The sequence below is a fragment of the Vigna umbellata genome, chromosome 5 (genome assembly GCF_029865625.1).
Source record: "Vigna umbellata cultivar VRB3 chromosome 5, Vumbellata_1.0, whole genome shotgun sequence".
NCBI classification, from domain to species: Eukaryota; Viridiplantae; Streptophyta; class Magnoliopsida; order Fabales; family Fabaceae; genus Vigna; species Vigna umbellata.
In genome coordinates this window covers 5,872,522-5,888,944 of record NC_142169.1, presented here as the reverse complement: position 1 = coordinate 5,888,944, position 16,423 = coordinate 5,872,522, and the positions used below count along the sequence as shown (strand labels likewise).

At 32.3% G+C, this 16,423-nt stretch overlaps 2 protein-coding genes across 2 annotated transcripts; both read left to right on the top strand.

The window, feature by feature from the left end:
- The first annotated feature begins 644 nt into the window (after positions 1-644).
- Positions 645-4,026, top strand: LOC124821189 (G-type lectin S-receptor-like serine/threonine-protein kinase At1g11300). Its single transcript, XM_047293056.2, has 7 exons — positions 645-1,944; positions 2,038-2,139; positions 2,256-2,458; positions 2,544-2,754; positions 2,983-3,220; positions 3,291-3,441; positions 3,515-4,026. The coding sequence occupies exons 1-7, from the start codon at positions 660-662 to the stop codon at positions 3,821-3,823; spliced, it is 2,499 nt and encodes an 832-aa protein (XP_047149012.2). The 5' UTR covers positions 645-659; the 3' UTR covers positions 3,824-4,026.
- An 8,423-nt stretch (positions 4,027-12,449) lies between these two features.
- On the top strand, positions 12,450-14,341 carry LOC124821190 (1-aminocyclopropane-1-carboxylate oxidase homolog 1-like). Its single transcript, XM_047293057.2, has 3 exons — positions 12,450-13,106; positions 13,312-13,633; positions 13,907-14,341. The coding sequence occupies exons 1-3, from the start codon at positions 12,571-12,573 to the stop codon at positions 14,168-14,170; spliced, it is 1,122 nt and encodes a 373-aa protein (XP_047149013.1). The 5' UTR covers positions 12,450-12,570; the 3' UTR covers positions 14,171-14,341.
- The last annotated feature ends 2,082 nt before the right edge of the window (positions 14,342-16,423 follow it).

The window sequence follows — 16,423 nt, the reverse complement described above, 5'->3', positions numbered from 1 at the left end:
AGATTGATATTAGTTCCATTAACTTTCCTAGAAATAAGCTAGAAATTCGCATTTGCTTTGAGATTGTTAAGATTTCAAAGTTGTGGTATATACTACAAATGGAGCCAATTTAGATTTAATCTAGTTTTTTAAACGTGAGTTAAATTAAACTGTTTCACCTAATTGTCAGTTTTACGAGTTCAAATTGAACTGAAAGTGACACCAATCTTTTCTTATATTTTCACTACTGATATAATTTTTTATTATAATTATTTATTGTTTATAAATTAACATTTTAATTTTAACTATTGTATTTATATTAATATTTAGTGAAACAGATCAACCCTTTTTATTATATTACTATGAAATAAATAGTCGAGTGGAAATATATCTTTTATTGTACTATAATACATATATAATATAAATTGAGAAAACAGAACCTTCTTGTTGAAATAAACACATTTATCTCAATAACTCTTCTTGGTAAGTCGTTTACAAATTTTTTACTTTAAACTAATTAATTTTTAAGTCAACCAATAAATCGCGTTGGCCCACCTTGACATGTCCGGAGGTGGAGACAGTTCAGTTTAAGATGGAAGAGTCAAAAAAGGAGGAGTAGCCGTTGACTTCAAAAAAGGAGGAGTTGCCATTGACTTCATATTAGGAGTAGATCTTATTCTATGATCGGAATAATGGGTATCAGCAGCCATGCAAACCTGTTCTTTGTTTTGTTAATGCTGTGTTCTTATGTGTTGGACGTTGGTATTGCCACAGAAAGCATCACTTCATCACAATCCATCAAGGACTTAGAAACTCTAAGCTCCAAAGATGGTAACTTCACTTTCGGGTTCTTCACCCCTCCAAATTCCTCAGACCGATACGTTGGAATTTGGTGGAAGCCTCAATCCACAGTCGTATGGGTTGCTAACAGAAATCAATCACTGAATGATTCTTCAGGAGTTGTTACCTTTTCTGAAGATGGCAATCTTGTGGTGCTGAATGGACAGAATCATGTTATTTGGTCAACATCTGTGTCAAACATATCTACCAATACGAGTGCCCAGCTTTCAGACGGGGGGAAGCTAGAACTCACAGAAACCACAACGGGAAACAGCTTATGGGATAGTTTTCAGCAACCTTCAAATACATTACTGCCCCAAATGAAAGTTTCAAGCAATAGAACAGGTAGGGGAGTAGGACTTACATCATGGAAGAGCCCTTCTGATCCCTCTGTTGGGAGCTTCTCTGTGGGTGCTGTTGAACGCGGAAAAATCGTTGAAGTGTTTATCTGGAATGAAACTCGACCATACTGGCGCAGTGGTCCCTGGAGTGGTGGGATCTTTACAGGGGTAGACCTGATGGCTAGTGCATATCTAAACAGTTTTACGGTTGTAGATGGTGAAATCATTTACAACCCAGAAAGTGTATCTGAATTCGGAATCTTCGTTCTGAATTCTCAAGGCAGAGTTGAACAAAAATATTGGGATGATACGAAGCAAGAACTAGAAGTTTCGTGGACGAATAAAATATCGGATTGTGATGTTTATGGTGTATGCGGGTCGTTCGCAATCTGTGATGCACATGGCTCAGCAATATGCAGCTGTTTGAAAGGGTTTGAGCCAAACAACAAAGAGGAATGGGATGCACAAAACTGGACTAGTGGATGTTTTAGGAGCACATCTTTGCAGTGTGAAAGAGCCAAAGATCAAAACACAACTATAGATACAAATGAAGATCAATTTTTGGAACTGCAAAAGGTGAAAATTCCAGATTTTTCTGAATGGTCTAGTGCTGAGCCAGAGACATGCCGAAGCCAATGCTTGAAAAATTGCTCTTGTGTTGCGTATTCTCACGATGATGGGATTGGTTGTATGTTTTGGAATGACAATCTACTAGACATCCAACAACTCTCAAATCGAGGACTTTATCTGTATGTTCGTGTAGATCCTTCTGAACTTGAACATGGTATGTTACGTCTGCTCAGGCATTTTAAACATAGCTTCTTTTGTACGGAATTCCCTATATTTTAGATTTAATATTTTTCCTTAACATATGAAGGGAAAAAGACAACAATTATCATTACAGTAACAGTGATAATAGGAATGGTGATCATTGTCACTTGTGCATGTGTAATATGGAGGAGGACTTCCGGTCGCCCAGGTAAGACACCATCTTCAGAATTTGGCCTATAATTTAGTTTTGTTTCTACTGGTAAAGGAGCTGACCTTACATTTTCTTTATCACTCTGGCTAAAATATGTTGCTAAATCAAATCAGCAATGAAAAGGGACAAGAAAGGTTTCTTATATTTCAAGAATGATGAACCATTAGAACAAACAGGCAACAAAGTATTTGAAGAACTGTCACGAGTTAAACTACAGGAGCTGCTCCTGTTTGATTTCGAAAAGCTTGCAACAGCCACAGACAATTTCCACCAGTCCAACAAACTTGGCCAGGGTGGTTTTGGTCCTGTGTACATGGTACCTTGAAACAAAGTTATCATATTTGAATCCATATTAAGTGTTTATAGTTGTCCTCAGAATTTTTTTTTATATTTTTTTTCAGGGGAAACTGCAAGATGGACAAGAAATAGCAGTTAAAAGACTTTCTAGAGCCTCTGGGCAAGGTCTAGAAGAATTCATGAACGAAGTAGTCGTGATTTCCAAGCTTCAGCACCGTAATCTTGTAAGACTTCTTGGATGCTGTATTGAAGGTGACGAAAAGATGCTACTATATGAATATATGCCAAACAAAAGTCTAGATGTGCTTATTTTTGGTTAGTTCTATGATTCCTTCTCTAGTACTTGTCTATATATCCAATATCCAATTCTGTACTTCTATGATTCTCTTTATTTAGTACACAAATATTCAAGATGTAAACAATCATTTCATAACCAGTTAGTTTTCTCAAAAGCATGCAAATCAGTGGTTTAGATGACCCTGCTTCGTTGTTCATCTTTTAATGTTATGTTCACAAGAATACAATGCTGCCATTACTTTTTAGATCCAACAAAACATAAACTCCTAGATTGGAGGAAGCGCTGCTGCATAATAGAAGGAATAGCTCGAGGGTTGCTTTATCTTCACAGAGACTCTAGACTAAAAATTATACACAGAGATTTGAAGGCAAGTAATATCTTGTTAGATGACGAACTGAATCCAAAAATATCAGACTTTGGTATGGCTAGAATCTTTGGAAGAACTGAAGATCATGCTAATACTAACAGGATTGTTGGAACATAGTAAGTATATTTTCTTTATCCATTATCTGAAGAAAATTATTGGAGAATCACGGTTGACATTTGAATGCAGCGGTTACATGTCCCCTGAATATGCAATGCAAGGACTGTTTTCAGAGAAATCGGATGTCTTTAGCTTTGGTGTTTTGCTGCTAGAGATTGTTAGTGGAAGAAGAAACACAAGCTTTTATGATGATGAGCATTCTCTTACCCTTCTAGGATTTGTAAGTCACAACAATTTCTAACTCAATTATAGGAATCTTTGCTGAAAGCTAATTGTTTTTGTTTTCATTTCAGACCTGGGCACAGTGGAAAGAAGGCAATATATTATCTTTAGTAGATTCAGAAATATATGATCCTAATGATCATGAAGATATGTTAAGGCTCATTCACATAGGACTTTTATGTGTACAAGAACTTGCTTCAGACAGACCCACAATGGCTACAGTAGTTTCTATGCTTAATAGTGATGTTGTCTTTCTTCCTCCTCCAAGTCAACCTGCATTCATCCGGGTGCAAAACGTGGTTAATTCAGAGTCGTCTGAAGAAAGTCAAAGAGTTTGTTCCGTGAATACAATTAGTATTACAGAAGTCTATGGTAGGTAGCAAAAGAAGACTATGAAAGATGAGTAATGAAATTGATTAGGTGGCAGAGAAGACCGTGGCTAGATTATATGTACAGACAGACAATACGTATGTTATGCAGAGATTAACAAGGATTGTATGATGTTGGGTTACATTATAATTTTTCTTTAGATAAATTTGTAATAAATGGTTTAATGGTTGGAAAGGGAACTTTTTTGCGTTAATATATACGTACTGTTAGTTAAGCAGTTATTACCAAATTAGCTAGCTAATAGCAGTTCCTATATTAGTTAAGTTACTCTATAAATATAGTTAGTTATGAAGGAAAAGTCTTAATTCGGATAGATAATATTAATCCTTCTTTTGTGTTTTCTCTAAATTAACAAAGTCTTGAGGTTTCTTCCATTATTGAACTTGTTGCAATTTTAGAATTTTTTAGGTCTTTAATTCATAGAATCTTGTGTTCTAATATTATCAATTAGTATTTGCAATCTCATTCCAATGGAACACTTATTTCAGTTAGGAGAATTGATGTGATGTCAAGTCTCTGTAAGGTAAAAGAAACATTAGAAACTCAAATTATTGAGAAATAAAAATAAAGATGGTGGAACTTGCTTGTGTGATGCAGAAGACGTTGCAAGATTATCTAGAAGAAACATTAGACATGTTGTGTAAGAACCTAGAAAATAGAGTATTAGAGTTGGTAGGTGTATTAAAATAATGAGACTGAGTATTTTATTATAAAATAACTTTATAATATAAATAGAATTTTCTAAACTCGTCTCATTACTTTAAGAACACTCTATCTCTCTAAAACTTTTTCTCTTCGTTTTCTCTCACTTCTTTCTAAGAGTTCTTGATCTCAAGTCCTCTATTTGATGATCATGATCACGACGTCAAGGTCTATCTTTTTATCCGATCAATTTGGTGTTTAGAGCAAGTAAGGTTTCACCCTTTTCTTGGTATTTTTCTTGACACTTGATCATGCAAAAGAAATCTGTTTTGCATGTGTTGAGAGTTTCTCTTCATTGATTCTTGGTTCAATTGAGGATCTAAGGTTGGTTTCTAATCACCAATCAGTGATGTGTAGGTTTTTCTAGAGATTCCTTATAGGAGAAGCAACTGTCGGAGATTTTTAGAGCTGTAGAAGTTTTCTGAAGGTAAGGGAAGCTAGAGTTTTCTTTAATTGATGATTATTTGTGCATGTTTGAAGATTCTTTGAATGATGAGTTGTTTGGATAAATGTTCTATTTTAGGTGAAATGTAGCTTGATTAATTGGGTATATTTTGAGTATGTGGAGATGAACTGATATGATGAAGTGTATTGAATGATGAATTGTTTGTAATTGGATGTTATTATGTTATAATTATGTTTGAATATGTATTGTGAGGTGTATTGAATTAATGTTAAAACTTAGAAATCTTAGTAGTGTTTTGGAAGGAGAAATGAAGTCATACATAGTGTAGTTGTGAGAAAATAGTAGAAATCTGGTTTGATGTAATTGTGGTCAATTATGAGGTGTTTTGTGAGTTGTTCAAGTCCCTAGAATGAGAGAAATTTGTGATAAGAATGTATGGTGATGAGTAGGAATAGTTTAACTTAGTTTATAACTACTTTTTGAGGAAGTGGACTAGTGAAAACTTGAGTTAGGAGTTTTGTGCTCAAATGATAAGTTTGGAGAGTCTTGGTAAGTCATATGGGACTTGCTAAAGTCTCTAAGTTTCTTGAAATATTGCCAAAAATGGTAGAATTCAATTTGGGTCTCTAGTGTGAGGGTTTGTAGATTTTGGAATTTAATCTTGTAAGTAATCACTTTAAAATAAGTTTAGGATGGTTTATATACAATTGTTTAAGTATAATTGAGTGTATAACACGACCTAGGAGTGTTAGAAGTTGGGAAAAGTTTATCTAAATGGTCAAGGGTGGTTAAGGGTGCAAATTCTGCATTTTTGGTGTTCCAGAATTATGCAGACTCACTAAGCGACTGCAGTCACTCAGCGAAGAGGCTAAGGGTCTGGACCACTGTTTGTGAGTTCGCCTAGCGACTTGGGTCGCTGAGCGAGTGGTTGAGGGGTCTAGACCACTGTCTTTGTATTCTCTTAGCGAGTTGGGTCGTTGAGCGAGTGATTGAGGATCTGGACCATTGTCTGTTTATTCGCACAATGAGTTAGATCGCTGAGCGAGAGGTTGGGGTCTGGGATTAATGTTAGTTTATTCGCACAGTGAGCTGGGTCGCTGAGCGAGAAGTTAGGGTCTTGGGTTAATGTTAGTTTATTCGCACGGTGAGTTGGATCGTTGAGCAAAAGGTTGAGGGGTCTAGTCCACTGTCTATATATTTGCACAACGAACTAGGTCGCTGAGCGAAAGAAGATCTATGGTCGCCCAGCGAGCTTGGTTACTGAGTGACTAGTCCACGAGGTGTTTTATTCTTTCCATTCTTGTTTCTTTATAGCTTGAAGTTACATTTTGATTCAGTGTGAATGATGTGTAAGTGTTTATGAGATTATGTGATTACCAATACTATGTATGGTAATTCCAAAGGGAAAGTACACAGTTTCAATCATGGTTCCAAAATGGTATGTATGAGAATTCCAAGGAGGAATTTCTCAATGGTGGTTACAAGTGTTGTAAGTATGAATATGGGAAACTCAGTCTTGGAGTTCATTTTGACATTCTAATGGTCACCTATTCTCAAGTAGAGAAGGGTGAGGCATGTCGTGAGAATAGTAGGAGGTCCTAGTCTTGGGGCTTTACCTTAGCCTAAGGCGAGTGATAATGGACTAACCTTGTGTGGTATCTTGGGGTGGGTCAACTGTTTCACCACAACAAATGAATAAATTGTCATAGCTACATATTCATACTAATCCAGATGGTCAAGTAAAAAGGGCCTTCATGCATAACAAGTGGTTGTTTGGTTTGATTTACTAGGGTTGTTGTGTGAATGTTAATATCGTGTTAATACATATCATAAATTGTTGTAATCTAGCTTACCCTTTTTCTTTTGTTTGTGCTTGTGTTTTGTATGTTGCGGTGTTGTTTTCTTTGCGATGATCATCTTGTGGGTGTGAGCAAAGGGAGAGGAGGTTTCACTGGAGCAAGCACTTGATGGAAGCAATGCTGCAGTATAGTTTCTTTAGAGCGGTATTGTACATAACTTCTTTTTAGACTGTTGTATAGAAAGTTTAAAATTTATAATTGTTTTTAGATAACTGTAAGTTGATACTTTAGATACTTTAGATACTTTAGATTATAGTTTATAATTGATCTATCATATTAAACATGTGATGACTATTAAAAAAACATTATTTTAACTGGCTAAAAAAATTAAAAAATTATAAAATAATAGTAGAGTATATATTTGTGTGAAATATAGTTAAACTATTTGACTATATATATTATGTTAATATACAATAATTACTCTAACAAATATATGTGTAAATATTATTAAGTTACTTTAAACTAATAACAATTGATACTAACCATTTGAAAAACTTAAAAGATCAATTTTTTATTAAGTACTAATAAATATAAAAAGTTGATTATGAAAAAAAAATTAAAATAAAACAAAAAGTTAAATTTAAACTTGTATTTCTAGGAAAAAATATATATAAGAAATACAAATAATTTATAAGTTATGAAATTAAAGTTTGTTAATTTAATCTATTAATAAATTGATAAATATTTTTACTGTAATTAGTCGTTTTGAACCCTCAATAAAAAATATAACGATATAATATTGATATAATAAAGAATATTTATTATATAAATAATTACAAATAATAATAATAATAATAATATTAAAAATAAAAACTTTATTTATTGGTGGTTATTGATAAGACACTACTATATGCATTATAGAATGAAAAGTAAAGGACAACCCCATTGCTACGCTTAAAGCGAAAGTCAGTCTCTTACCTACAAAATTATATAAGTCACAATTAAAACGCGTGTTCCATGTTCCACAAGAAAGTGATAGATAAATAACTTTCTTATGAATCATATATATGACTTATATAATATAGTAAGGCACAACAAAGTTTCTTTTAAGTCTTAGACTTATGTATTTATTGTAAATAATTTAATTTTAAATAACTAGTCAAACTAATAAAATATAATTTTTCTCTTCATATATATAAACATCTATTTATTAAAATTTTACATTGATTATAAGTGAAAATTAAACTTCAAATTTAGAGGAAAGTTCTCATTTTATATTAATTATTTTGAAAACATAATGTTACGTATATTTATATAAAGAGTTAAATATGTTTTTAGTCCCTATCAAGCGATCCAACGGTGTTAATTTTGGAGGATTAAAATCAAAGTTTTCTTAAGGAGGAAGACTAAAATGTACCTTACTTTAAAAGAGGGACTAAAACCAAAATCGTTTGATAGTATAGGGATTAAAAACATATTTAACCCTTATATAAATGACGCAGATATAATATATATATATATATATATATATATATATATATATATATATATATATGGGGTTTGCTAACGCGCGTACGTCTGTTTTTCAGTTGGTACATTTTAGCAATGTGTACCGGGTTTTAGTAGACAAAAATATCCTTATATATCATGGATTCTAAGTTTTAAGGATAAGGGTATTTTAATAATTTTCATTCTCAAAACTAAGAAAAAAAAGAAACCCCCAAACCCTTACTCACCTCTCTCATTCCTCTCAACCCTTTCTCTTTCATCTTTCTCACTCCAATCTTTTCTCTGTCATTCCCACTGTAGCCCCAATTCAAAAAATCAAAAACACTTGTTGTTAAACAATCTTACAAAAAAATGATTTTATAATGAGTTTTCATCTTATAATTTTTGTCTTATGTAATTTTATCCAATTTTCACAAGCATAAAGGAATTGGTAATTGACTTGGAAAAAATTCAGAAATACTTGCTGTTAAACAATTTCTTACAAAAAATGATTTTATAATGAGTTTTTATTTTATAATTTTTGTCTTATCTAATTTTATCTAATTTTCACAAGCATAGGAATTGGTAATTGGCCTGGAAAAAAATCAGAAACACTCAGTTGTTAAACAATTTCTTATAAAAAATTGACTTTATAATGAGTTTTCATTTTATAATTTTTGTCGTATATAATTTTATCTAATTTTCACAAGCATAATGACATCAGAAAGAATTGGTAATTGGCCTGGAGGGGTTTTTTTTAGAGATGATGATTCAACAAATACAGATGATGAAATTAGAGAGGTTAGTGAAGATGGTGAAATTGAAGAGATCTTGAATGAACCTTTGCCTTGAAGGTGAATGTGAATATGTCAATGACTCAACTCTTTACAAAGGAAAATTTTTTAAAGGCATGTGTTTCTGATTTTTTTCAATTGGGGCTACAGTAGGGATGACAGAGAAAAGGTTGGAGTGAGAGAGATGAAAGAGAAAGGATTGAGAGGAATGAGAGAGGTGAGTAAGGGTTTGAGGGGTTTCTTTTTTTTTTTAAGTTTTGAAAATGAAAATTATTAAAATATCCTTAACCTTAAAACTTGGAATCCATAATATATAAGGATATTTTTGTCTACTAAAATCCGGTACACATTGCTAAAATGTACCAACTGAAAAACAGGCGTACGCGCGTTAGCAAACCCCTATATATATATATATATATATATATATATGTGTATCGGGTTTTAGTAGACAAAAATATCCTTATATATTATGGATTCTAAGTTTTAAGGTTAAGGGTATTTTAATAATTTTCATTCTCAAAACTAAAAAAAAAGAAACCCCCAAACCCTTACTCACCTCTCTCATTCCTCTCAACCCTTTCTTTTCTCTCTTTCTCACTCCAATCTTTTCTCTGTCATCCTGTCATCCCTCTAGCCCCAATTGAAAAAATCAGAAACACTTGCTGTTAAACAATCTTACAAAAAAATGATTTTATAATGAGTTTTCATCTTATAATTTTTGTCTTATCTAATTTTATCCAATTTTCACAAGCATAAAGGAATTGGTAATTGACCTGGACAAAAATCAGAAATACTCGCTGTTAAACAATTTCTTACAAAAAATGATTTTATAATGAGTTTTTATTTTATAATTTTTGTCTTATCTAATTTTATCTAATTTTTACAAGCATAATGACATCAAAGGAATTGGTAATTGGCCTGGAGAAAAATCAGAAACACTCAGTTGTTAAACAATTTCTTACAAAAAATGACTTTATAATGAGTTTTCATTTTATAATTTTTGTCGTATATAATTTTATCTAATTTTCACAAGCATGACATCCGAAATAATTGGTAATTGGCCTGGAGGTGAAGATGATGAAATTAGAGAGGTTAGTGAAGATGGTGGAATTGAAGAGATCTTGAATGAACCTTTGCCTTGAAGGTGATGACTCAACTCTTTACAAAGGAAAATTTTTTAAAGGCATGTGTTTCTGATTTTTTTTCAATTGGGGCTACAGTAGGAATGACAGAGAAAAGGTTAGAGTGAGAGAGATGAAAGAGAAAGGATTGAGAGGAATGAGAGAGGTGAGTAAGGGTTTCGGGGGTTTCTTTTTTTTTTTTTAAGTTTTGAGAATGAAAATTATTAAAATACCCTTGACCTTAAAACTTGGAATCCATAATATATAAAGGTATTTTTGATTCGGTACACATTGCTAAAACGTACCAACTGAAAAATAGGCGTACGCGCGTTAGCAAACCCCATATATATATATATATATATATATATATATATATATATATATATATATATATATATATATATATATATATATATATATATGAAAGATGGAGGGATGGAAAATTGTGTAGAATTAATGAAAATGAGTGAATTTTTAAAAATTACGCTATAGGTAAATTGTTTAAAAACACGATTTTAAAATGATGAAATTGTTCTTTAAAGCACGACTTTGGTTTTAAACGTGTATTTTTATTTTATTTTTTGAACGAGGTAGAGGTTATGTGATCTCTTCGTAATGAATGTTTTCTTGAACAGAAAGAACTCTTAAGTCATGTAACATTTGAAGGGAAATATACTCATCTGCCATATAAGAGGACTTAATTTTGAAAAAAATTATTGAAAATAATCTAAGTGAGTCTAAATTCAACATTGAGTAAAAATAATAAAGTTAAATATCATATAAGAAAAAAAATTCATAAATTATTATATTGAGATTTTTGGTTGAAAGTGATATTAATAGTTATTGTTTTTGTGCGGATTGTAAAATGGAAGAAAATATGTTTGTTATTTTACTTTTTAATGGTGAAAATTATGATCTATGGGTGTCAGGAATGCAAATTTATATAGAGGGGCTAGATTTATGAGAAATCAGTTACGGAGGAAGATGACAATTGTTGCCTAAAAATACCACCATGACTCGAATCAAAATGCAAAAGGAAATAAAGTTAAAGGTGAAGTTATCCTTGTTTGCTTATGTAAGGGATTTTAAGTTGCAAAAGATGAAAGAGTTTGAGACAATTAAGAAATACTCAATAAAATAAACAAATACAATAACACACATATTTTCTAATCTTGTGTCGATTGCAAGACAACAAGTGTTGGTAGATACCATATGAAAAATGTCATAATATGGTCAATCACGACATGTGAAAAAGGTATGCAAAATCTCAAAATCATTAAGAAATAGCTAACAAACCAAGTATTTTTAAAGTAAGAATTGTGGAAATGAAAAACAAGTTATTATTATGAAAAATACACTAACATTTTCAATTGGAACTCATTCAGGTGGTAACTTAATTTTTAAGACTTATATTCTCGAGATTACTCAAAATTTGTTAAATATTGCTCAATAGTAAAAGCAAAATTATAAAGTCTAATTGGAAAATAAACCTTGTATAATGAAATATGCTAACAACATAAAATTATTCAAAATTCACATGAAGAAGATTTGCTTTTGATTTGGTGAGGGAGTATTTGGCTAGAAATGTAAAGAGTATAAAAGAAGATAATCATCTCTTAAAGAAAAGAAAATAAATGAAGACTCACATTTTAATCAAAGGTGCAATGTCACTGTCATGAAATTCACAGTAAACAAAGAAGATAATGTTTGTAGAAAAAAGAAATATAATAAAACTTATTAAATTGAATAAAGATGTAATCTCATGACAGAAAGAGAAAAAAAAATTATAAACAAAAAAGAAAAAAAATCAAGTTTATTATGGATAAATTTAAATTTTATTATTATTTATACCTTTGGTTGTGTATTAATATTATATTATTTCTTCATGCGCTTTCTCCCATCTCCTCCATTAGTAGTTGTAGTCATGGAGTCACGATTGTAGAGTTGTCGTATCCTCAGTTATATTTAGAAAAAAATATATATAATAATTGTTTTATTAGTTACAATATTTTATATTAGAAATTTTTATTACAAAAGAATGAATTATTTTTATAAATACTATTAAATCCAAAAATGATAAATAAATTACATTTCCAAGTTTTTTATCATGAAATCTATATAAAAAAAAAAAAGGATACAAAATCAAAAGAAATCTTGGAAGAATTAGATCTATTTGTTAAAGGTACTGTAGCACAAGGATAAGAGTTGTTTGACGTGGTGCGTTATAATCCGCAACAAAATATCACGTTTTTAGTATATCTGAAAACGATAGGTTTTATTCTTATATTAAAATGCTCCCTTTTCAATAGGGTAGAGTACAAGAGAAACTGCCATTTAGTCCATGATCATTGGTTTCTTTCCCTAAGGGGTATTTGGGATTTTGGTTGACCTTAACATTCTCTTGTTTCTTATATTTTTTTTAGCAGTATGGAGGTGAAAAGCACAAACCAGATAGTAGCAGCCATGGATTCCGATTATGACAGAAAAGCTGAAATCAAAGCATTTGATGAGACAAAAACTGGGGTCAGAGGTCTTGTAGATTCTGGGATAAAAAAAGTTCCTCGTATGTTCCATTCTGGTATTGACATAACTGAAAACATAGCCACTGACTCAAAATTGAGTGTTCCTCTCATAGACCTGCAAAACATACACACCAACCCTGCTCTGCGAAAAGAAGCTGTCACAAAAATTCGCAGTGCATGCCAGGAGTGGGGTTTTTTTCAAGTGATCAATCATGGAATTCCAATTCCAGTTATGGATGGGATGATTGATGGAATCAAAAGGTTTCATGAACAAGATCCTGAAGTAAGGAAACAGTTTTACTCTCGAGATTTGAAGCACAAATTTCTGTATTATTCCAACACCAGCCTCTACAAGGACAAATTTGCTAACTGGAGAGATACAGTTGGATGTTCTATGGCTCCCAATCCTCCCACACCAGAGGAATTGCCTGAAGTGTTTAGGTATTGAACTAACACAAATTTTAGATTTTTCAGTGGTTTAAGGTTGCCCTTTTTCTCTGTATTCTTAGTTTAGTATCAAGCTGCATATGTTGGAAAGCAGAAATAGTTTTGAGGTAATTGAAGTTGTAAAATCATAAAATTCTGATAAATGGTTTTTATAGACTTGTTTTCTTGAACTACTGATACATTTTCCATGTACTTGCAGAGACATAATTACTGAATATTCGAAGGAAGCAATGACACTGGGTTGTACAATTTTTGAGTTGTTGTCAGAGGCTCTTGGCCTTAATCCATCTTATCTCAAAGACTTGAATTGTGCAGAAGGACTTTTCATTCAGGGCCATTACTATCCACCTTGTCCTGAACCTGAATTAACTTTGGGCACCACCACCCACACTGATACGGCCTTCATCACAATACTTCTACAAGACCAACTGGGTGGTCTTCAGATTCTTCATGACAATCAATGGTTAAATGTTCTTCCTGTGGATCGAGGTCTTGTTGTAAACGTAGGAGATGTTATGCAAGTAAGTATGCTGTGGTAGCAAACATTTTCAGTAGGTTGATAGTTCTTAAGATATGGGAGGTTTAAACAAATTAAAAAAATCTTTTTATGACAGTCTTGAATGACCTGAAATAAAATCAAGATAGTTGTTTTTGTAGGACTATTGTTGACTTATAATTAACCTGGGAAAACGATGCTTTATTTTCTAGTTATAGATGTGCTTAGAATGCAATGAACCTGTTAATTACAGGGTTTGTGAGGATTATATTTGTTAATTTGATACCTTTGGTTTCAGCTTATAACAAACGACAAGTTTTCGAGTGTTTATCACCGGGTCTTGGCAAACCGTGGAGGGCCAAGAGTTTCAGTAGCTGCCTTCTTTTCAAGTAATTCACATGATCTAGAAAAAGGTATAACAAAGGTTTATGGTCCAATTAAAGAGTTATTATCGAAGGAAAACCCACCAATCTATAGGAACACTTCCATAGGAGAGATCATGGCTCACCATTTTGCTAAGGGGCTTGATGGGAACCATGCTTTGAACCCTTTCAGGTTGTGAAATGAACAGATTTCGACCAAGAAAATAACTTGATGATTGAAGTACTCCAGATTCTCATGGAGATGGCTGTGTCGTGTTATTTGTAGTTCCTTGCAGTGTCTTAATTATCCATTACATGTTACCTTTGTAAAAGTTCTTCATTATAATAAGATAAATTATTTTAGCAGTTCAGATTTAATATCTTTTATATCTGTTTACTTTTTGTTTAATTCATGGTTTACATTCAAAATATAACCCCTCCCTTCACATCTTAAATAAAGTAAGAAGGCTAGGAGAATAATAGCTTTAAAATGGTTTTAAGGATATGATTAATATATATACAAGTAATATAAGAAAAAAAATAAAACTTAAACCAAAATATTTACTTATTAGGGAACTTAATTTAAAAAAAAAAATTAGGTACTCAAAATAAAAGTGGTTTCATATATTAAGAACTTAAAACTTATTTAAGGGGAAACTATATCATTTCTTAAGTAGTTTATTATACATGGACTTTTTCGTAAAAAAATTTTTCCGTCAAAATAACTATAAAAAAATATATGATTTTTAAGAAAATAACTAGGAAAGTCAACAAATTTATCATTCTTGACCTTTTCCAATTTGATGACCGTGTTTAGAAAATAAAATATATATGAAATAATGGACTAATTGAGAAAATGAGCTATTATATTGTAAAATAAATATATATTTATAATAATTTTCAGCTTTAATCATTTTGATAGTTTTTATTTTTGTTGAATTTTTTCAAATAGGTTATTTTTTATTTTTTGTCTCAATTGGGTCTCTAAATGAGAAAAATAAGTGCAAATGAGTCATAACAATTAAATAAATAAGTTTTTGATAAAAATTGAAATTAAGAATCATGGAATTTGGGTTTTAACATTTCAAATTAGGATTGGAGAGAGATTGAGCGAGGTATCTATTGTACCGTACTAGTGGATTCAAGCAAGGTGGCCTTAACGTTTTGGATTTCATGGCAGCATGAGTTGACTGAAGAAGATCTACGCGATTATCGCTACGGCGAAGGAGGCACAATTTCTTCTTTGGACAAAATTAGGGTTTTGCGTTTTTTTGGCTTACGTGTTGTTGTGATGGTGGTGGCCATGAAGCAGCTCGATTTGTGTCTTAGTTTACGATTTGAGATTAAAGATTTCTGTGCAATTTAGGGTTCATGATTTATTTGGTTGCAAGTTCCATGGAGTTTGCAATTTGGGAAGATGAGATGCAGGTGGTTCGTGGCTTGGCTGAGTTCGCTGCAGGTTTTTGGAGATTTAATGGTGCGAGGTTGCATTGCGCAAGAGAAGAGCAGATACTTTGTTTTGCGATGGCTGTCACGATTTATCCATGGTGGTCCACGGTGGTGCAAAGATGGCGCGATGTCGAACACTTTGTGAATCCTAAATTTGTTGCGTCTCCAATCTCGAACCCTCTCCAATGTCGTTCCCAATTTGGTATTCAAGAACCCTAATTTCGTGATTCTTAAATTCAATTTTCAGAAACATATTTCTTGAATTTTTAATCTAACATATTCTAAGTATACTATGTGTCACGTCAATTAATGAATTAACCTCAACTCAACTCAATTTAAACTCAATTAACTCAATTTAATGACAGGAACCAATTGCATTTATTTTTCACATCATCTAATAATCCAATTGAGACAAGAAATAAGATAGAGATTAAGAAAAATCAACATAAATAAATAATGATTAAACCTAATATTACGATATCATTAGTGCAGAAAGGGCTTTAGACGTCCGTTCTTTTGGCCTTTTGACGTCCGACGTTCCCCCGACGTCTTTGTGGGTTGTGACGTTACTCAGACGTCCGTTGTGCCAGGCCGGACGTCTGTATAGACGTCCGGCCTAGATGTCCGCTGTGTCAGGCCGGACGTCTATATAGACGTCCGGCTCCTCCCTCCCTCGACGTTTACCTGGCTGAATTATTTGTGGTAGGGGCTGGGGGGTTGGACGTCCGTTTGTGCACTGCCGAACGTCTATAGACATCCGACTGTGCACTAACAGACGTCTACTGGGCATATTTTTTTAAAAAATTAATTTATTTTTTCAATAAAACCACACCTGAAAAGCAGAAAAATGTCCCAGAACAATTTTGCAATAATATAAGGTTTAATCCTTTTCGACATCCCTATTTATGTACGAATGTCTCAGATGGGTCCTTGTTTTCTAAAGCGTATCAAAATGGTCCTTAATTTTGAAAATTGATATCAATTGAGTCCTTTCCGTTAAGTTG